This window comes from Epargyreus clarus, unplaced genomic scaffold (assembly GCF_041222505.1).
Source record: "Epargyreus clarus isolate Ecla_fem2 unplaced genomic scaffold, WU_Ecla_fem_2.2 ptg000027l, whole genome shotgun sequence".
Lineage (NCBI taxonomy): Eukaryota > Metazoa > Arthropoda > Insecta > Lepidoptera > Hesperiidae > Epargyreus > Epargyreus clarus.
The window spans coordinates 1,767,404-1,788,038 of NW_027332234.1; the positions used below are offsets into that span (position 1 = coordinate 1,767,404).

At 34.1% G+C, this 20,635-nt stretch overlaps 2 protein-coding genes across 2 annotated transcripts; one reads left to right on the forward strand and one right to left on the reverse strand.

The window, feature by feature from the left end:
• Nucleotides 1-8,081: 8,081 nt before the first annotated feature.
• Nucleotides 8,082-18,174, reverse strand: LOC140753862 (activating signal cointegrator 1 complex subunit 2). The gene is made up of 13 exons (XM_073088667.1): nucleotides 17,994-18,174; nucleotides 17,820-17,897; nucleotides 17,191-17,342; nucleotides 16,452-16,632; nucleotides 15,927-16,124; nucleotides 15,290-15,540; nucleotides 14,646-14,825; nucleotides 12,161-12,301; nucleotides 11,176-11,492; nucleotides 10,390-10,627; nucleotides 9,672-9,819; nucleotides 9,135-9,292; nucleotides 8,082-8,255 (listed from the first exon to the last, which is right to left on the reverse strand). The coding sequence occupies exons 1-13, from the start codon at nucleotides 18,018-18,020 to the stop codon at nucleotides 8,099-8,101; spliced, it is 2,226 nt and encodes a 741-aa protein (XP_072944768.1). The 5' UTR covers nucleotides 18,021-18,174; the 3' UTR covers nucleotides 8,082-8,098.
• A 323-nt stretch (nucleotides 18,175-18,497) lies between these two features.
• Nucleotides 18,498-19,721, forward strand: LOC140753861 (uncharacterized). The gene is made up of 2 exons (XM_073088666.1): nucleotides 18,498-18,881; nucleotides 19,413-19,721. The coding sequence occupies exons 1-2, from the start codon at nucleotides 18,621-18,623 to the stop codon at nucleotides 19,692-19,694; spliced, it is 543 nt and encodes a 180-aa protein (XP_072944767.1). The 5' UTR covers nucleotides 18,498-18,620; the 3' UTR covers nucleotides 19,695-19,721.
• Nucleotides 19,722-20,635: the final 914 nt, after the last annotated feature.

Sequence of the window (20,635 nt, forward strand, 5' to 3'; positions counted from 1 at the left end):
TCAAAATATAATTTGAATTATACAATGCCCTCTGTCAAGATCACGGAGTACGTTAGTAATTTGGAATTGTCCATTACCTGGTCATGTAATGTTTTTTAAAAAAAATGTATACTTTTGACATCGACTTCGTAGTTTTGGTTTTAATGCATTTTCAAGTATACAAACCGACAGACAATTTTTCTTTTTCAAATATATTCGATGTAAACACGTGAAGATTTCATTCTTATTATATGTATATCATAGCCAAATGAATAATAATGTAATCAAATAAAAGCATAGGTACATTTCGATGGGATTTTCTTATACAATAATTTACTTTTCATATAAATTTCATACGGTTCACAATTGCGTCATGTCTAGGTTTTCTCTATAGAAACATCGAGCATCTCCTTGAGAGTGTTGGTTGTAAATGATACATATTATATTAATATAATCTATATAGATATTACGCACTAATATAATTTTTATTACAAACTATATAAAAGTCAGGTGAAGCCGAGGCGTTTGAAATATATATAATAAATATGAATTGTTCGGTAATAAGGTGTATCATAAGATAGTTTGACTAACTGTTTGTTTGGCTGGCTGGTATAAAATCATGATCAACTTTAATAGACCTTTTTCAGGTCATAGAAATTTTAGGTTGTGATTGATAAGGAGCCACATGTTATGTAAAACAGTTATAGTTTTAAATCTGACGATCGTGATGAGACAAAATTAGAATCGGACAAGATTATTAAAATCATGTCATGTCATAGGTATTTCAAAATTTTTAAATAAATCTGACCGTTCAAAGTAGGTAAAAATCGAATTCAAATATTCCGTTACATACATACAGGTCAAGTTAATAAAAGCGTGGCAAAAATAAAAGCGTGTTTAAAAAAAATCTTTTATCAGTTGTAGACACAAATAAGTATAGTTAAATAATGGCCGATTTCTGAAGTCATTTTTCTTGGTAGGTAGTTTACGAGTGTGTATTCAATAACACTATCCGTTTGATAACTACCTACGGAAAAAAAAATCCGCTTCCGAGGAACTCAATGTAAGACAAGGTCTGTTTAAACTCCGTTTAGATTAACGGACCATTTTAATGTGTTTATTCTTTCCATAACATTATTTGATTTTTTTTTAAAAACGACGTTTGCGTAAAGTCTAGCAAATCTTCCTTAGTATAATGCATAACTTTTACAGTAAAATAGCCCAAACTATAACTTCCTTATGGGAATCTTAATTTAAAACTTTTGGTGAAATAAAAAAAAAAAAAAAAAAAAAGTTAAGTAGTTAAGCCATACACAATTGACAAGTATGTCGCTGACGTGAACGCATGGGTCCTTTGCTTTGTTAATTAAATTTTGAAATTCATGTAATACTATGTATTATTATAACTGAATATAAATTCAATTTAATGTAATGAAATTTCTTTCTGACTTTCAAAAGTGGGTTATGTGGCCCTACTTTGAAAGAAATAATTTGAATTTGTGATAAATAACGTAAAAAAATTGGGTTCATACAACTTATACGTGTTATATTGTGTGAAATTCATGGTTAGTTTACCATTATTTAGTCTTTAACTTTGATATCATTCATTTCAAATATTCACGATATATTATTATTTTGATACTGCTTCATCAGTTGATAAAAGACGTACATTGGAAAGGCAACTATTTGTATAAAATAACATTGTAATAATTAAAAGAAGTACTAAGTAGTAATAAAATAATTTTATAATAGTATTTTGAGTCGCACAGATTCATTTAGTGGCCAACTATAGATCTATCTATCTATCAGTATAACAGTTATTGAACAGGTTGTTGAGCATTCCGAAATGGACTAATAAGATAAACGTCGTTATTCTGATGCGTAACTTTATCGAATCAATAGTTGTTGGAGATTTAACTATTGGACTTAGAATCCAGACATAAGTAAAGTGGGCAGCTAGATGTTGTCATTACTGTAGGTGTAGGAAACTTTTTTTAGTTTGATTTTTATTTATCTGTAGTTAAGATGGATTAGTGCAGATGCCTCGAGCAGTGTAATGTTCGCGGGTGTCTCTTGGTGATGCATATGGTTGGGTGTATGTATGTATGTATGTTGGGTGGATGTATTACATTGAGTGAATATTGCATTTTTAGAGTAAATTTGAGTTGAGCACTGGCCGAATGTTATCGTAAACAAGGTATAAAAACTGCGGTGATACATGACTAGAGTGATCCTATATGAACATCACCTAGTTTAAACCGTGTGTTTTATTATTTAACAATGGTCTAATGCATTCGCTTCAATACCTGTCGCGCATATGACATTTATGTAAAGAGTCCTTATGAACTATGCCTGCAACAGAAATCCGTGGTGAACACTGTTGGGGCAGATTTATAACCTAGGTAATACACAACTAGTGTGATTCTATATGAACATCACCTAGTTTAAGCCTTGGTTCGGATCAACAGTTCGGGCTTTTTACATGCGAGTCGGTATTGCAAGAAAATGCGTAGAGTTTAAGCCATGTTTTTGATAAACAGTTCGGGCCTCTTACGTGCGAGTCGGTATTACAAGAAAATGTGTAACTTTTCTGGACTTAGGCATTAAACAACTGGTTTTCTTTTGCAGCTCTTGCATCAGACCATACACGATCGAGGACGAACGTGTGAGCAGGACGGCCGAATGTTATCGTCGTTAATAAGAAGCTTGGATATTAACGATATCACATTTTTATAACGTTACATTAAAGTAATAAGTGACTCATTTGATACTACAGTTTAAAAACAGATGCGGGTAGGTGAAGTGGGGACGACACCTTGGCGGCGCTCGAATTAACAGAGAGCGACATTCTGGTCGGAGACTTCAGCAAGAGCAGTCGAATAACGGAGATACTTGTGTAGTTATAATACTTCTAATCACTAGTGTGAACTTACTTACGTATAATTGTTATATCGTTACTCTGTACCGTTTATGTGACTATATTATTACATGACTTCAAGACCTACAAGATGAGTTTGATTTCAAATCCTTGACAAATAAAAACATTTTTAGAGAAAATTTACGAATAAATAACTAATTTACGTAATAATTACGTAATTTACGTAATAAATAAATAATTATTTCAAATATTTTAGGAACATTTTAGCACGGAGACGTGGCAAAACTTTTTACGCAACTATTTCAATTCTCAAAACTGGGTACATTTTCTTGTTAGGAGTGCGTAATCTTTACTAATCTATGCTGCTAAAATAGACATGCCTTAGACTTCTTTAAATTATATATTGGGTATTTGTATCATTTTTGTAAGATTTTATTATCTCTGTACTTAAGGACACCTACATAATGCGCCTTTATGGTCGTGTTATGATCACAAAGTTGTTACAATACTTGGTCGTCCTCATACATTACGGAAATTAAAACTTTTTAGTTCACATACGTACTTACTGACATTCGTGATGCACGTGATCACTGCTTCTAGATTAAAATAGTGAGTTTATGGGTTACCTTTATATATGCTATCATAATGCATATCTCTGCAATAACCCTCTTTGATGCACGATAAAAGGTTCAGTTTTACGACCTAGCGGATAGTAAAACAATAAATAGGTATGTAGGAAATTCCTCGTCGGCATACTCATGAGAATTATGATGGGCGCTATTGTTGCGAGCTCGCACGGTTATATGAAGACGTAGAATAAACTTATGGCATCGCCATGACGCTTTTATGACCGGCGGCTTTCCTTTGAGTTGAGGCTGCTCGCTTAGTGCTTGAGACGGACGGAAAATGTGATATTGCTTATGAAAGAGCCAGTAGGCATAGGCAAAGGGCCTCCTTTGCCTATGCCTACTAGTGTGTTGCTATGAAGATTGTGGACAATCGAAATATTCTTGTTTCTGCATTTGTTTCAGCTTTAAAAGCTGGGATAAACCTGGTGTGTGAAAATACCTCTGTGGAGTCCGTGTAGATACCTATCTATCTAGTAACTACTCACGAATATAAAAATTCGAGATAAAGTATAGTGAGTTATAGCCCAATTTTTGTTGTTAATTTCTTCTGTATGTAATTTATGCAATTTTGCATATTTGCATGGCTTAATTATATAATTTAATTTAAACAATAGAAGACATTTTGTACCCATGACTTTACAGTAACCACTGCACATTTATTTGGTCATCTTGCATAATAAATAATTATCGCCATTTTCCCAATATTTACATAAAATATACTCTATGTTTCTCGCTCCGCTTATCACCAAGCTACACGCGTCGGTATCGCAAAGATGAGCTATTGTTGCTGTTGCATTCGGCACACGCGTCCGCGCTATTCATAAACGCTTCGTGCCGATCCATACAGTACGTTATAGTTATTGATGTTGAAAACACGTACCACTCAATGTCTTCTCTACTATATCTAGTATAGCTATATTATTTACAGTGTTTCAAAGTGACTAGTATCACTATTAAGTTAATACAAAATGTTGACTATTACATTGCCTAACCGTGTATTCACAATCGCAATATAAAATATTACTAAGGGTTCTGACATATTCGACAGTTCAAATAGGATATCCAGATGTACAACCTGTTACGTATATTTTTCAGTTTGAATAATAACTAAAGAAAAGTAGTCGTCGAACCTCTGGCCAAAAAAAATAAATTAAGTAGTCACATTCTCCAAGACTATGTGATAAAACGCTCTAAGTTCATTATACCTATTATATATTTTTTTATGTTTGATAAGTAAGTAACAAACTTATTTCAATAAATAATGAAATAAAGATGGCAGAATTCTATTTACCCTCGCACGTTATTATGTGAGCAAAATACATAAGCAGCCATTTTGGATTAAGTCAATAATTGAGACAGGTTTTATTCTACAAATATGAAAGAAGTCAGTTTTTTAAAAACTCTTTAATAAATGTACATAAATAGGTTAACATTTTCATTAACACAACATTTTCGATACATATAATAGTAACGTACTTTAAGGTTCATATGCGTAACATATTATTCTTATCTATAAGACATAACAGTTTTTTTCCTATGGATATAATTAGCGTACAAACCATCTATAAGTAATTAATTATACATGGTCATTAGGGTTCACAGACATCCGCAATCACAAAGCTTATTGACATTTTTAATTGGAGCTATGGTTTAATTTTTTTACCTCTTTTCTGCTTTTCATAGGTTGTCATTTGTGTTATGACGAAAACATATTTTTTTAACCGACTTCAAAAAAGGAGGAGGTTACTCAATTCGAACGTATATATGCTTTTTAATTTTATAGAGTGTGTTTATGAGTTATGACGTCATATAGATGTTTTAATTCGGGCTCCCCTGTCCTCCTCGGGAGATAACATACGAGCGACTCGCTGACGTTACAATGTCATCAGTGACTGCCGCCAACAGTGTGCGACAGTCGCGAGTATATAAGAGCCCTAATATTAAATAATTATATGGTGACCGGAAGGAAACTGATCTATCTCAGTCTTTGGGAAAATTACCTTTAAAAAAATATCCCCTTTTTCTCTGACAGAAACGGTTCAACCCACGTGAATATTTACGTAAACTTTATAATACCTAATATTGCGTGAATGTTTATCTATTATTTATCATACACAACATTATAAATATAGTATGCGAGGCTATTAATATACCATTGACAACAGTAACACGCGCATATAAGTGTATAAAACAATATAACGGCAGTTATCAGATATGACAGTGACGCCGCCACGGTAAAACCTTATTTTAACACTTTCATGGATACAAATTTTCATGTCTTCTCAGAGACTCCTCTGGCTAGTAGGAGTTGAATCAACAAAAAAATGTTTTTTGCAAAGTAAAGTAGGTTTTAATTTGAGTAAGTACGTCAACTCTATGTTTATGTGTTAAGAACTCATTTTAAACATAACATTTATTTTAATAAATTTTATGTGTAATAATTCGCATGAATTACAATAAAGAAACCTGAATTGATTTTAAAACACATACCCCCTTTACAAAAGTAAGCAATTTAGATAAAATTACTAAAAAACGGCGTATATAACACTACTATGACCCTTTATTATATTATCTAATACTTCTATAGTAAGTTACTCTACTTATCATTATCACATAACAGTTTTCAACTATTTTAACATTGTGTATGTTTCTCAGTGCATATCAAATTCTATTTTATTTCAATATAACGTATTCTAGGCACTATTAGGATCAATCCTTGTATGAGGTTAACTAGAAAACATAGATTAGTAAAGATTACTCACTCCTAACAAGAAAGTGTAACCAATTGAAATTGTCACTGTCATCTATTTTCGTGTTTGAAAAATATTTAATAAATGTAGAAATGTTTAAATCATTTTCGAATGAAACGATATTTCTCCGCACTTTTTCTACGATTTCGTGTTTTTGCACCAATTAACTGTACATCGGCATTGTTCAGCGTAAATTACACCATGACAGCCATTAAATGGCTGATACACTTGTCAGCCGTTTAAGACATTTAATGGCTTTCTTCAATTACAAAGCGGTGAGATATCTATACTTATCTATGCTAGCAAAGTAAGACATTGCCTAGTGGTTTGGATTTTAACTTTGGGATTTTAACCAGGGATGGTTCGAATCTCACCGATATTTTTTGTGTATTTTGGAATATAATTCAACGCTTTGATAGCAACGGAAACGTTAAACAATTTAATGTCAGACTTCTCCATAAAGTTCACAAAGGTAAGGTCTACTATACTACCAATTGCCATACCATATTGGGTCAGTGCGGACTAAGGCTAAAACTATTCTCAGTGGGTTCGAGAACCGTGCCCAGAATTGGGATTAAATGTAGGTTAGGTTAACTTGTATAGTCCGCGTAAAACTGCTAGTCCGCTCTGAATATAGAAATGAATCGCGTCGCCATAGCACATTGTATTACTACACCAGCTCGCAACAACTTCAGAGCGGACTAGCAGTTTGACGCGGACTATAACAAGTGTAAGTGTATATAGCAATTAATAACTAACATATGCTCCATTATCACAACGTTAGTTAACATTAACATCTAAATATTGCTGAACCGAAGTTAACCAAAGGTTAAAAAAATATTTAATCTATTATATATTTTTACTTAAATATCGGCTATCAAATACGTATTTAACTACTTATGTTTATTGAAATTCACTCTGAAGTTTTAATTTGGCTTAAGTTCCATTACAAAAGAAAAAATCAATACTTTAAAATATACATTACTTATAGTAGTAAGACTATTATATCTAGTTAAAACTTTAATTTAACATGTAAAGCTTGCTCTTTCATATAACAATCAAGCTAAGAACCACTGCAAGTTAAATTAAAGCTAATGAAAATATATTTGAAGCAAATAGTGCATTCGGTTGGGTAGGGAGATTTAGAGTAGGATTGAGTAAGGGTTGTATATAGGTGGATAGGGTTACAATGTAAATATTTGTGTTTAGCAGTTTTGAGTAAGGTGGGGGAGGAATGGAGGGTGGGTGGTTTACAGAAGTGAATAATTTGGATACATTGAAATGCATAGGGTACCAACATACGTACATTTTTAATTTTTGATGTTAGATACAGTAACGAGAGTACTGTGGGGGTGAAGTAAAATTTTTATGGGAACGGGGATAGAATGTGGATGAAATAAAAGTGTGGTGCTACAGTTGTGGATCGAGGGTACACCAGGTGCATAATGATGCATCCTATTATACCGTGGCTACACCTACACTGTCCACAGTATACTTTTACACTTTCATGTATATCACAGTTACCGGAGTGTTGAGGGGGTGAAGCGAGGGCGTGACACAGTTCCGGTGACTTGTATATTTCCATGTTTATCATAGTTGCTGGTGTGTTGGGGGGTGAAGCAGGGGTGAGCGGGGCGGGGGTGCGGCGGGCACTAGGAGGGCATCATGCCCTGGCTGCGCTTCCACTGCGCACCGCGGGGCGGGGCGGGGGGGCGGCGGGCACTAGGAGGGCATCATGCCCTGGCTGCGCTTCCACTGCGCACCGCGGGGCGGGGCGGGGGGGCGGCGGGCACTAGGAGGGCATCATGCCCTGGCTGCGCTTCCACTGCGCACCGCGGGGCGGGGCGGGGGGGCGGCGGGCACTAGGAGGGCATCATGCCCTGGCTGCGCTTCCACTGCGCGCCGCGTCTCCGCGCGTGGTTGCCGCGCGCCGCCTTGTGCCGCTCCTTGCGCTCCCGTCCAGCCAGCACCGCTGCTGTCTGCCCTTGACCACGGGGACCGCCCACTACGTCGTCAGACCTGGGGGTATATCATACAATCAATATTATACAAAGGTGGTAGAACCCTTTGTGGTTCGACTCCGGCGGTACCACCGCCACACCTATTTCTACCTAATAACAGCAGTGTTAAGCGCTGCTGTGTTCCGGTTTGAAGGGTGTGATAAGGGAGACAGACTTTTCCGAGGCGTTCCAGCTTAGTCTTCAGGGGTAGCGGCGCATCTGTGGCCGACCTCAGGTAGGAATATCTAATCCTATCTGGGGTTGATTACAGATGTCCATGGGCGGCAGTAGCCACTTACCATCAAGTGGACTGCATGCTCGTCTGCTACTCTTATATTATTAAAAAAAAAATCTAATAGCCGTATATTGTCTATAAAACACATAGTCTCGATAATGAACACACTTGTACTTTTAAACTTTTAGTCTTAGCTTGATGTCACAAATCCACGGTAGATTATTGCAATTAGGATATAGGATCATAAGAATATTATTAAAATGACACTCGAATCATACCATATTAAAATAGTCGCCTTATAACACGAAACTTGTCCGGTATTATTTATAAATGGTAGTTTAAGAACATACAATTTCTTTAAGTGCGTTATTAACAAATAAGAATAATTGAAAAATGTATAATATGTAATATGAGTAAAAATGAATATAATCATATTTTAATTTGTTCACCGTATTATTTATTAAATTGTAACTGTCAACTATTAACTCTATAAAAAAATTATTGGACAAATATGACATCCATCATTAACTGATTTTTATTCAGAAATAAGTAAACTGGACAAACAGTATCATAATAAGAGACGTAGCAATTGATGACTACTGGTATATCTATTACAATAAACAAAACATCTACTAATTCTGTATATAATAAGTAGTATATTACCTGGGTGGAGGTCTGTACCCCGGTTTGCCCCGCCGCGCCTGCATGTGCGCCTCCCTGCGCGCGCGCATCTCCTCAGGATTGACGCAGAAGTCCATCTTGTTTTTGCTACTACTAGGTTTTTCTTCCTCAGGCTGTTCTGGTGCTTCTTCCTCCGACGACTCCTGCAATCATACATTTATGGTAAGTTTATTAATATTTATAAAGAACGAAATAGTAATTTATGATTAAGCTTTTTTGTGGATTAAGATTTCTTTAATAAACTATTCTCGAGCAAACAATATTTTGTATACTTTTCGGTTTATTTAATATGAATGTCTCATGTTTTGTGTGTCAAAACATGAGACATTCATATTAAATAAACCGTCTAGCGTCACCGTTTTAATGGATATTAACATATGAGGCGTTGGACTCATTTATATTCTGGGTCATTACCCAAAATTTAATTACCCACCATATGTGGTGTCATTCGTTTATTTTGGGAGTGATACAGGCCCCATCGGCCACAATCAACAACGGTATTTATTTGTACAATTCTACCTCCTGTTCCTTCCTCGCGTTGAGTAGAGCTCGCGGCGTGACAAGCGGCCGCCGTGGTTCTTCAGAATCAGCGGCGGGCGCCACCCCGTCCGAGTCGTACGTGTCGTCGTACTCGTCCGAGTACATGCGCTCCTCGTCACACACCAAACTGTAAGGTAGAATCTCTTTAAAACAAGAGTCAATTCATGCGGTAGACTTGCAGAGTAAAACACGCCACAGGAACAAGTTTTGACGTACCAAGATCGCCATCAAGCAAAATATAACGATAGACACTAATTGGTACTACTAATACGCAGGTGACAGATACGCCATAACACAAGTTATCATGTAGCGAGGCACTCACAGATGATTGTCAGGTAATATAGAGTGCACGCGCGGATGGAATTTGGTTCGAAAAATTTCAATACAAGAACTAGATTCTTACGGTAATATTGTATATATTTTTTAAGTATGCAAGTGTATGCCACATACTGTACCTTCTTAGCGAACAGGTAAATTTTATATCAACTCAATATATTTGGAGTCAATGAGTGGAGTAATCTACATATAGCCAACCTTTAAAATGAAATTAAATATATTTATTTTGTATACGCCTATGGTGGCACTTACAAATTGTGATTGGAATGCAACCTTAACTGAGAAGATCTGATAAGAAACTCATTGGGTTTGTCTTTTTTTTTCATATAATTATTGAAGTATAATTATAAAGATCACCTACTTATACTTGCTGTAGATATCAAGCCTGCTCTTAACCGCCGTCTTATCATCCAGCATGGCACTCAGATCCTTATACTTGGAGCGTTTCTTCCCCACGTGTATCCGGGAGAGGTCCACGTCGTCCCGGGTCATGATGTCGAACTGGTCCCCGTCGAACACGTTCAGCCGCTCCACGCCCGTCTCCAGGAACTTCTGGTCTAGCGGGTCCTCGGGGATGATTGGCATGTTTTGGTCTAAGCCTGGAACATAGGAAAATTGCAATTTTAGTCTCTGAAGGAATAAGTTAACCTGTTTAACCAACTCGAATTGTGTGTTTTAGGGTCTATTAGCAAGTTTTGGTTGAAATCTCGGAAATTAATATAGTAAAAAAATAATACATAGCACTTTACAGTCCTTTGTAACAGAAAGTTTGCAAAAAAAAGTAACTATAATTTTAGTATTTTTATAAAACTGAAAAACAACCATGTACCTAGTGGTAAATACCGCTAATTAATACCTATAGTCAATTCCAAATAAGATTGAAAGATCTATCCATCGTCGCTCACATAGCCTTTTAGTGCTAAGTGTTTAGTGTTTTAAGGCTAAAAAGAATACATTGGGTTCCTACTGTAACACATCTTTCACACAGAAACTTTATATTACTTTGTTTAGTAGAAAAATTGATCCACAGTTGAACTACAAATATTACTACTGCCTTTACCAAATACCTTTAATCGCAAACTATATATTTTATATTTATAATACCTTCATCAACAAGAAAAAACAAACTGATCCCATACAAACTTACCTTTCAAGGATTCTGCTAGAGTACCTTCCAAGAGGCTATTTATAACTCGTTCCGAATTAAACCCATAATGCTGCAGACATTTCAAAATGAAACCATCTCCTAAATGTGGAAGAATATCCTTAACTTCACTAATTAAAGACTCTTCCCTAATATTATCCGGTATTTCGATGTCTCTGGACGGACCGGGCTCATGGTCTATGGTTTCAACATGGCCGTTCGTTAACACTTCAGTGTTGCTAGCTAATAAATCTTCAGGCACAGGTTCATCTATATTAGAATATATTGCTTGTAGAATGAAATCAGTCTTTACCGTGTCGCTGTGTTTTTATAGGAATATGATTTTTTTTTAATTTATAAAATCATTGTTAGTTATATGCCAAGGTTTTAGTAAAAAAATATATTTTTATTATGGAATTGATACACTTCTTTTGGATAAAATTAAAATTTTAGTAAGTTTTGAGATTAAAAAGCAATCTTTTTTCATGCAGATACAGTATTAATCTTCGTTTACTTAGGTCTTAGACAGAGGTTTAAAAATTATCAAACTTTTTATTTACAAAAAATCTATTGATTTTCCACCTCGTATCATTTATGCTGTTTAATTAATGAGATTATTTGATCAGTAAGCAAAAAAAAAATGTGTTATAAACCCCAATAGTCCTGACATACTCTTCAGGAAGGAGTAGCATCAGCACAGACTTAGTCGTTTCTCATCAGGAGGGTATACCAGCAGAAAAAGATACTTAGCTGCCCCTCATGAGAAGGGTATACCAGCAAAAGAAGATACTCAGTCTGAGTATCTTCTTTTGCTGGTATACCCTTCTGATGAGGAGCAGCTAAGTATTTTCTTTTGCTGGTATACCCTTCTGATGAGGAGCAGCTAAGTATCTTCTTTTGCTGGTATACCCTTCTGATGAGGAGCAGCTAAGTATCTTCTTTTGCTGGTATACAGAGTATCAGAAGGGGTGTACATAACAAAGGATACATGTCGGGGTAGGCCTGTCGCAGCAGCTCGAGGTCGTCGTGCAGCGGCGCGGCGGCGTGCACGTCGCGCACGAACAGCCGCTCCGCCAGCGCCTCCAGCACCAGCGCCAGCGCCGCCTCCACGTGAGACGACACGCTGCCCCTGCACCCCACACAAACATCAATACCACCATCTACTTCGGCGCCTTGAAATTGAATAAGCCACAAAAGGCTGATTTGTCAGTTTTTTTTTTAATTCTTGACAAATTAAAAATGTCCTAGGTCAGCAGGCAATACAGTGCAACAACAACTACAGTTATTGCTTATTCGCTGCTAACTAAAACCTATTGAATATACAGGGTGAATTTTTAAAACGGGCCTTCAGGGCCAAATCCGAAACTATGAGGATTAGCGAAAAATGCTGAAAGGAGTTACGAGGCCGATTTTGATACAAACTAAAACTGCATCATTAGTTTTTTAAAATATTTTTTTCCTTAGCAGGGAATCGAACGAGTTCATTTTGAAAAAAAATGACACTTCTATATTATTCCACTATCTGATAATGTCGCTTATAAGGATCAAATTCTGGGAAGTAATGTTATGTGACAAATTAAAGGAAAAGGAAAATTTTGAAGAAAATACGTATTTTTCCATACATTGGCATACTAATCCTTAAGGATTATACATAACAAATGATTTATGTATAATTCTTTAGAAACAGACATAAGTCATACCATTGAAGAATTTGTTGGTTAATCAACTAATTATTCGATGTTATGACTATGACATACGGCTTAGTATGAGAAAGTAATAGTTTGGCAAATAAGTTACCGCCGTTTTTAGGATTTATTTTATAATGAAAATAGATAACTGATTAAATAGTAAATTCTTATTTTTTGTTGTTTACAACTTCGTTTCAACGTTAAATATGATTTTCTATATCTCTTTTTTTAGTCATCACTCGAATTTGACTCTAAAAAGTAATTCTCGCAAATTGTCAACTTTACATCTCTGTATTAAACGAAACTCCGCCCATAGCAAGTAAATCTATTTTAAGGTCCTAAAAATAACCTGGGCTAAGTCGGACATAAAAATATAAATTATTGGGAAACAAAACATCCATTTCGAATGATTAGAAACATTGAGCCAAAAAAAATGTTAATACACGAAATGTTTAAATTGATGAATGGCGGGAACTTAACTGCCAAATTAATATGAATAAATATGTATTTTCTTAAAATTGAGGCTTTTCCTTTAGTTTGTCATTTATCATTACTTTCCAGATTTTGATCCTTATAAGCAACACTATCAGATAGTGGAATAATATAGAGGGTGCATTTTTTTTCAAAATGAACTCATTCGATTCCTGGCTAGGGAAAAAGTTATTTTAAAAAAGTAATGATGCAGTTTTAGTTTTTATCAAAATCGGCCTCGTAACTCCTTTTAGCATTTTTCGCTAATCCTTATAGTTTCGGCTTTGGCCCTGAAGGCCCGTTTTAAAAATTCACCCTGTATACAGGGTGAATCTCCATAAAGTGCACATATTGAAACAGGTAAAATTAAACCGCATTTTGTCGACAAAAAAAATATAAAAAAAATTAAAAAAATTTTTTTTTGGGTTTTACGACCTTTTGAATCTTTTTTTGGGAATTGTGCACCTGAAGTAAATAAATCGCTATAACTTTTAAACTAAGAGGGTTATCAGGTTCAAACAAAAATAACAATGTTTGCCAATGATAGGCCGTACTGATCCATGAAAAAAAAAAACAAAAAAAATCATCTTCCCAGGAAAAAAATGTCAGATTAGTGCAAAAAAGCACTTTTTTTAGGTAAAATTTTCAGTAATCATAAATTTCCTCAAAATAATCTGGGCATTTTATTTTTTTATTATTATTTAATGCAATTCTACGTCGTATTAGCTTTCAAACACTAAAAAAACCACGCCTCTAACTCAAGTATAAAGTTTGCTAGGAACGTTTCAAAAAAGACGCGACGCACGTGCGCCCTAATAAAACTGGTATAGTCCGACCCATAATTAGATGTCCAAAATATAAACAAAGGAAACTATCAAAAATATGTTTTAATGGTAAATTCATGGTAGTTTCTTATTTTTGACGATATTAAAGTGATAAAATAAATCTTTAATAATAATTAAGATAAACTTTTTTGTTTTTTTTTTTTCATGGATCAGTACGGCCTATGATTGGCATTCATTGTCATTTTTGTTTGAACATGATAACTCTTTTAGTTCAAAAGTTATAGCGATTTATTTACTTTAGGTGCACAATTCCAAAAAAAAAACTTCAAAAGGTCGTAAAACCCAAAAAAAAATTTTTTATTATTTTTTTTATTTTTTTGTCGACAAAATGCGGTTTAATTTTACCTGTTTCAATATGTGCACTTTATGGTGATTCACCCTGTATATGTTATACAATGTTAGAATTAACAAACCAAATAGAGCACATATCGAAAACTTTAAAGAACGCTTTAAATGAAGCAATACTCACTCGCCATTAAATATACAGTTTTTGTACACCGCCAGCACCTCTCTGAACAGGTCAATGAACTCAGCTCTTGCCATATCCAGGTAGCGCTCCACTTCCGAGTATGCTGCGCTACTCTCGTCACCAATCTCTTCTAACTTCTCATACAGATGTGGGATGCCATGCTCGTAAAGCTGGGCTACACTGAAAAAATCATAATCGATCTAGAAAACTGGTAGAGACTACTTCAATTATATGCCTGAGCTGCACTGCTATCTGAATAGGGATCAAACCTGAACACTTTTGCGCGTCAGATCAGTTAGATGATCGATTTGGCATACAGGTCGTTATTATTTACATTGTTTAAAATAAAACAGACCCACTTAATAGCTAACTATTAAACAATGTCTTTATTGTCTTTATTGTACACACTCGAGTAGCATGATTAGATAATACTTCCAAAATTATGTGAATCTACATCACAACTTTAACAATGTGACAAACAAGAATTTAATATAATATTTATAACAATATCATAATATCAAGGGGGCATAATGATGTCAAATGATTTCATGTTGCAACCGTTACTGATGATCCAAAATATCAATAGTAACTATTGAGAGATAGAAAGTGTAGTGACAAAAATCAAAATAGCAAAGGCAAATCACCTTAAAATAAAATTCTTTTTCTTCAATATATGTGCAGATTTTGGATATGCCTCAACAAATATCCTTAACGTCATGGCAGTGTCTAGTAGGTGTATGACCAGATCCCTTAGTACATTAAAAGTTATAGTTTCTGGACCCTTGGAGTCTGTTGGTCGATGGATCTCACCAAATCCCTTGAAGGTTTCCGGAAGGTTTGGAGGTTCTTCACTATCATAGTCATTGTTTACTTGCAGTATAATATATTTAAAAGCCTGAAAATGAAAATTTTATGATATCTTCTAATTTATTTTCAAATCTGATCAACTTAATATTTCACCCACTTTGGAACAAAGTGTTTCAAATCTAGTGGGTAAAAAATTTGGGTTCATACTTCAAAATATAAATGTATTCTATATATTTTCATACTTTGAAAATAGTATTTCTTTAGAAATAGACATTTTTGTAAACATAAAATACATTTAGATCGATCAATCAATAACATGTTCAATTAATAAGTGAATATTATGCAAACAGAATGTCCACCAATCATGACACGTGTGAGACACGGTTGTCCACACCATACGCACTAAACGTGCGTAAAAAATAAAGACATGTTGGACACGGAATTTTTGTAATTTTTTTTTCGCACAGAACATACCTCGTTTACAAACCCCAGTGCATACTCAGCGTCCCGCTCGTACCGCGGCTGTAGCGCGAACACTGCGTCCAGTAGCCGCGACACGTGTCTCAGGTTGTCCGCACCGTACGCCAGACACGTGTCCCATATCACCGGGATCGTGAACACGAAGTTGTTGTATAACAGCTCACCCATGTATTCCTTACTCATCCATCTTGACTATGAAACACAAAAGCAATTTATATTTTATATAACATGTTTAAGCCTGATTCTACCTTATAGCAGCAGAATAAAGTATTCTTGTGCTCCAGTTCAAAAGGTATTGCATAGGAAAGAAACCACAAAAAGATCCAACATTATACTCAGATGTGTTACTAACATTTGTAGGCCATACCAATTACTATGTAGTCCATACTTGGAGTTGATTAAAAATTACTATGATAATTAGAGACCACTTGAAGTGGACCATATGTTCGTTGGCAAATAATCTTCTATAAAAGAAATTGTATCATGGAATCAAATAATTATAAACTTTTAGAAACTTACTTTACTCTCCTTATTAGTGACAAGTCTACTTAACACTACTAGAACTAGCCTCCGAATCTCCTCATATAATTTCTGAACATCTCTGTTCTCATGTGGAGGAATGTACGGAGGGTCTGCTTCCTGAAGAAATGACACCAACATGTCCACACAATGTTTATGATGTAATATTGTGCTCCAAAATCTGAAAAATAAAGAATATGAAATGATACAGATTCAAAATTTAAAATTAATAATATTAAAAAAGACTGTTGAAATTTCATATACAATAAAATAAATAACCATAGAAATTAAAATACCCAAATAATTTAAAATTTGATAATAACAAACTGCTAATCATGAAATACAATCATGAATAAGTACATATGTAGTAAAACATTTAACATCCTGTAACATGATTATATGCATCAAGGTGTTGCAATGATTAATCAATATCACTAAAAATAACTAATAATCTATTGGCTTACATCCAAGTACCCTTCTATTTAAACACAGTTATGATTTTTTTATTGAACACCATTTTCATGTTATTTGCAGAATTTAGATTCTTGGCCTTAGGGCCATTAAGAAACTTGATTTGTAATACATGACAACAGTAAAGTATTGTTAAGTAATGACATTAGTATATTTAATTTGATATGTATTAACTACTATAATCCTTGTATACCAAAAACTAGTAATAGTAGATTAAACTAGGGCTTGCTTATCTATATAAGACATTCAAAATTGATTGTATCCTTACTTGTGGTGTTCAAGGCCAAGCAACCACTTCAAGTTAGCCAAAAAGATATCCATCTTAGACTTCCATGCATCAATTGCACCTGAGATTATAGAACTGCCAGAAGGAGGCCTCTCATACATTATTAATTCCCTTTTGTCCACCCAGTATGGATCCTGAAATCAATATTACATCTGTTAAGGAGTGTAAAACAGTTATAGTAATGGGAGATGAGATGGGGAGAGTCCCCAGGCCAGATGGGTCTCCCCATGTAGGATGAAATCATGTATAGCCTAGCTAGATTATTTTATTTCTCATAGATCATATGACTGGAAGAGAGGTTATGCTCCAATAGTCTCAGTTCAATAATGCTTTTTACACTCAACATAAAACATAGATTTATAGCAACGATTGTCAAAACAAATTCAAATGGAAACTGAATGAATTAACAACATATTGTGAAATAGTAATTAAAGTACACAATACTTATAATTATTGCAAAACAGAAATTAACATTTAAGCGGAACATTCAAAATGAATACTTAATGCAAATTGACATAAAAAAGGAAGACTTAAAAAGTATCTCATTAAACTAAAAGTACCAAAGTTTTAAAGTTCTAAAAGTCAAAAGGTTAATTGTAAAATAATATTACCAAAGCTTTGATATGTCGAATAACACCAGAGTTAGACACGGACAAAGTTACTTGCTCCACGGGCAAATTTTCAGGGTTCTGAAAATATAAATATGAAAATTTTGTCGCGTTGCACTTTTCATTGGCATATTGCGGCTTCTTACATATTCAAATTAAGAATAGTAGAATACTCACAAGAAATTCGACATGCTGATTACTCATTTTACGTACAACCAAATATTAAACAACAAAATAAGACTACACTTATATAAAATAAAAACTTTTATTACGTTCACGCCTGTAATATAAATCTGCAAGCAGACAGAAAACCAGACGCAATATGTCATTCACTATGTCACGAATCCATCAACATCGTCAACATCTTGAACTTGTCATTCGAATGTCAGTTTCTTTCTTTTCTTTCCAGTTCAAAAAGTTCTTTTCCAGTATTTCTTAGCTTAAAAGCCAACATAAAATGACTCATTATAGTATTAAAATTTTGAAGATTTGAAAGTTATATCATGTTTTAAAAATATCGTGGAAATATTAGTATGGACCCATATTATTTAATTTAAAAGCATATTGATATAATAAAATATAGGTATATCTTTGAAAATGACCACACGTTACCAATATTTTGTGAACAAATACAAATAATAATTTTCACTTTTTTATTTTTCAACTGACATCTGATGATTTGACACTCTGACAATTGACAAGTCTGACATCATAGAATTTTGTAATTGTAAAGAGCGGTTAAAAGTTAAAACTTAAAAAAGAGAATACAAGGGCGTATGGGTGTTCTCGTATTATATAGTCAGAATGAGGAAAGCAGGTTCAGATCCAAAAGTCAAAAAGACCCTTGTTAGAAATTACGAGCAGAAAACACACCGAGAGCGAGTAATCTATGATGTAGACGCATCTTCTTCGAAGGCACCTGTAGTCTCGAAAGAAAATCAACTTGAACATCCAACACTGTGTTCAAGTGAAGCATTAGCTAAGTATTTGGTTGATGCCAAAAAATCCTTGCCTTCTGTCCCATCAGAAGATCTAAATGTTGACAAAGGGCAGCTGACGGCAAAAGTATGAATATAAGATGTTTAACACTTTTTTATTTTTATTTTATCTTTAATCTGTTTGTGAAAGGGCATAGATAGATACATCAACTCAAAGCCCTTGCATGCCAGGGGTTGTGGTTTGAATCTCCAGTCTATTTTCTTAGTCTTTGGAAACCTATTGTTAGATTTTTTTGTGATTTTAGTAGTAGTAGTAGTAGTAGTGATGTCTGCAATGCACTTATTTGTGTATTATAACTACATTGTTATGCTTACACATTAACAATTACGTGGGATATTCAATCTTTTTAATCCTTCTAAAGCATTAAGTGTTCATCTTTGACTTACCTCAGGGACATGATGTTATCTGCTTAAGGTTCATTACAGATGTCCATAGAAAAATCTTTACTTAAATATTTACTGTTAGTGGAATTGCATGATTATGTAGTATTTAAGTTTAAAAATACAACAACAAATGTTCAGCCTTACTATAAATAAAAATATTTGAGCTGTATTTTGAGTTAAACCTTTTCATCTTAACTTTACATTTTCTTTACAGATGACAAAAAAACTGAACTTCCATTTCAATGACAGGATATTCCGAAACTTAGTTGAATTAAATGCTGACACAGCTAGCTTGAAGAGCAAAAGAGATAAGAAACCTAGTAGACCAAGCAGTGTAAAGAAGGATTTGGAACCAAAAATAGAAGATTTCTTTGATGATGAAGATGAAATTGATGTATGTCCGAACATACCTGTGATGAAACCTAAATTTAAACCCGTTCGACCAGTTGAAAATGGACAATTACATAGAATAGTTTCATCCTTTGAATGCTTATGACAAAATAAAATTATTATGTACTTTTTATTTTGTTTAAATTATTCTGACTTAAATACTATTCATAGATAAAGCTTTCTTGACAGTTTGGTAAAAATAAGATATTTTATATCATAATATGGTCCATATTATATTGTCACTGGAAAGGCTTAAAGTCTAACATGTAACGGGGCTGCAGACTTTTAGCCTTTTCAGCGTAGATTAGTAAAGATACTTCGCCGCCTTGAAATTGAGTGAAGCCACAAACGGCTTATTATAGTAAGTTCTTTTTTTGAATTCTTGACAAATAAAAACATTTTAGAGAAAATTTACGAATCAATAACTAATACTGCGTAATTTATAATTACAATGTACAATTTACATAATAAATAAATAAATATTTCAAATATTTTAGGGACATTTTAGCACGGAGACGTGGCATAACGTTTTTACACAACTATTTCAATTCTCAAAACTGGGTACATTTTCTTGTTAGGAGTGAGTAATCTTTACTAATCTATGCTTTTCAGTGACAATATAAATTTGAGCTATAAATTTAAATAATTACTGGAGTATACTTAAAACAGGCATAATATACATAATATATTCTGACACCTGATTTATTACAAGTATTCCTTTTCCTTTTGAAATATTTAACAATTGAGTTGTAGGAAAAATGAATATGAAATTTAATGCTCGAATAATTGAATGAAAATGTAGCCATTTTTTTTCTAATACTTAAAGTAGGTATTACGACTGTCATGTGGGGTATTTACCAGTACGCATTTAAAACCCAACACTTAGTTGGGGTATTTACCCATACTTCAACAACATACTGTATTTGAAAAAAAAAAAAAATTAAAAATCCCGCCAGGACCTTCGGTAAAGTTGGTGCGTTATTTGAAAGATGTTACCAGCATCATTACATAATGTTAAACGGTTAATTTCCTAAGGAATTTATTCTA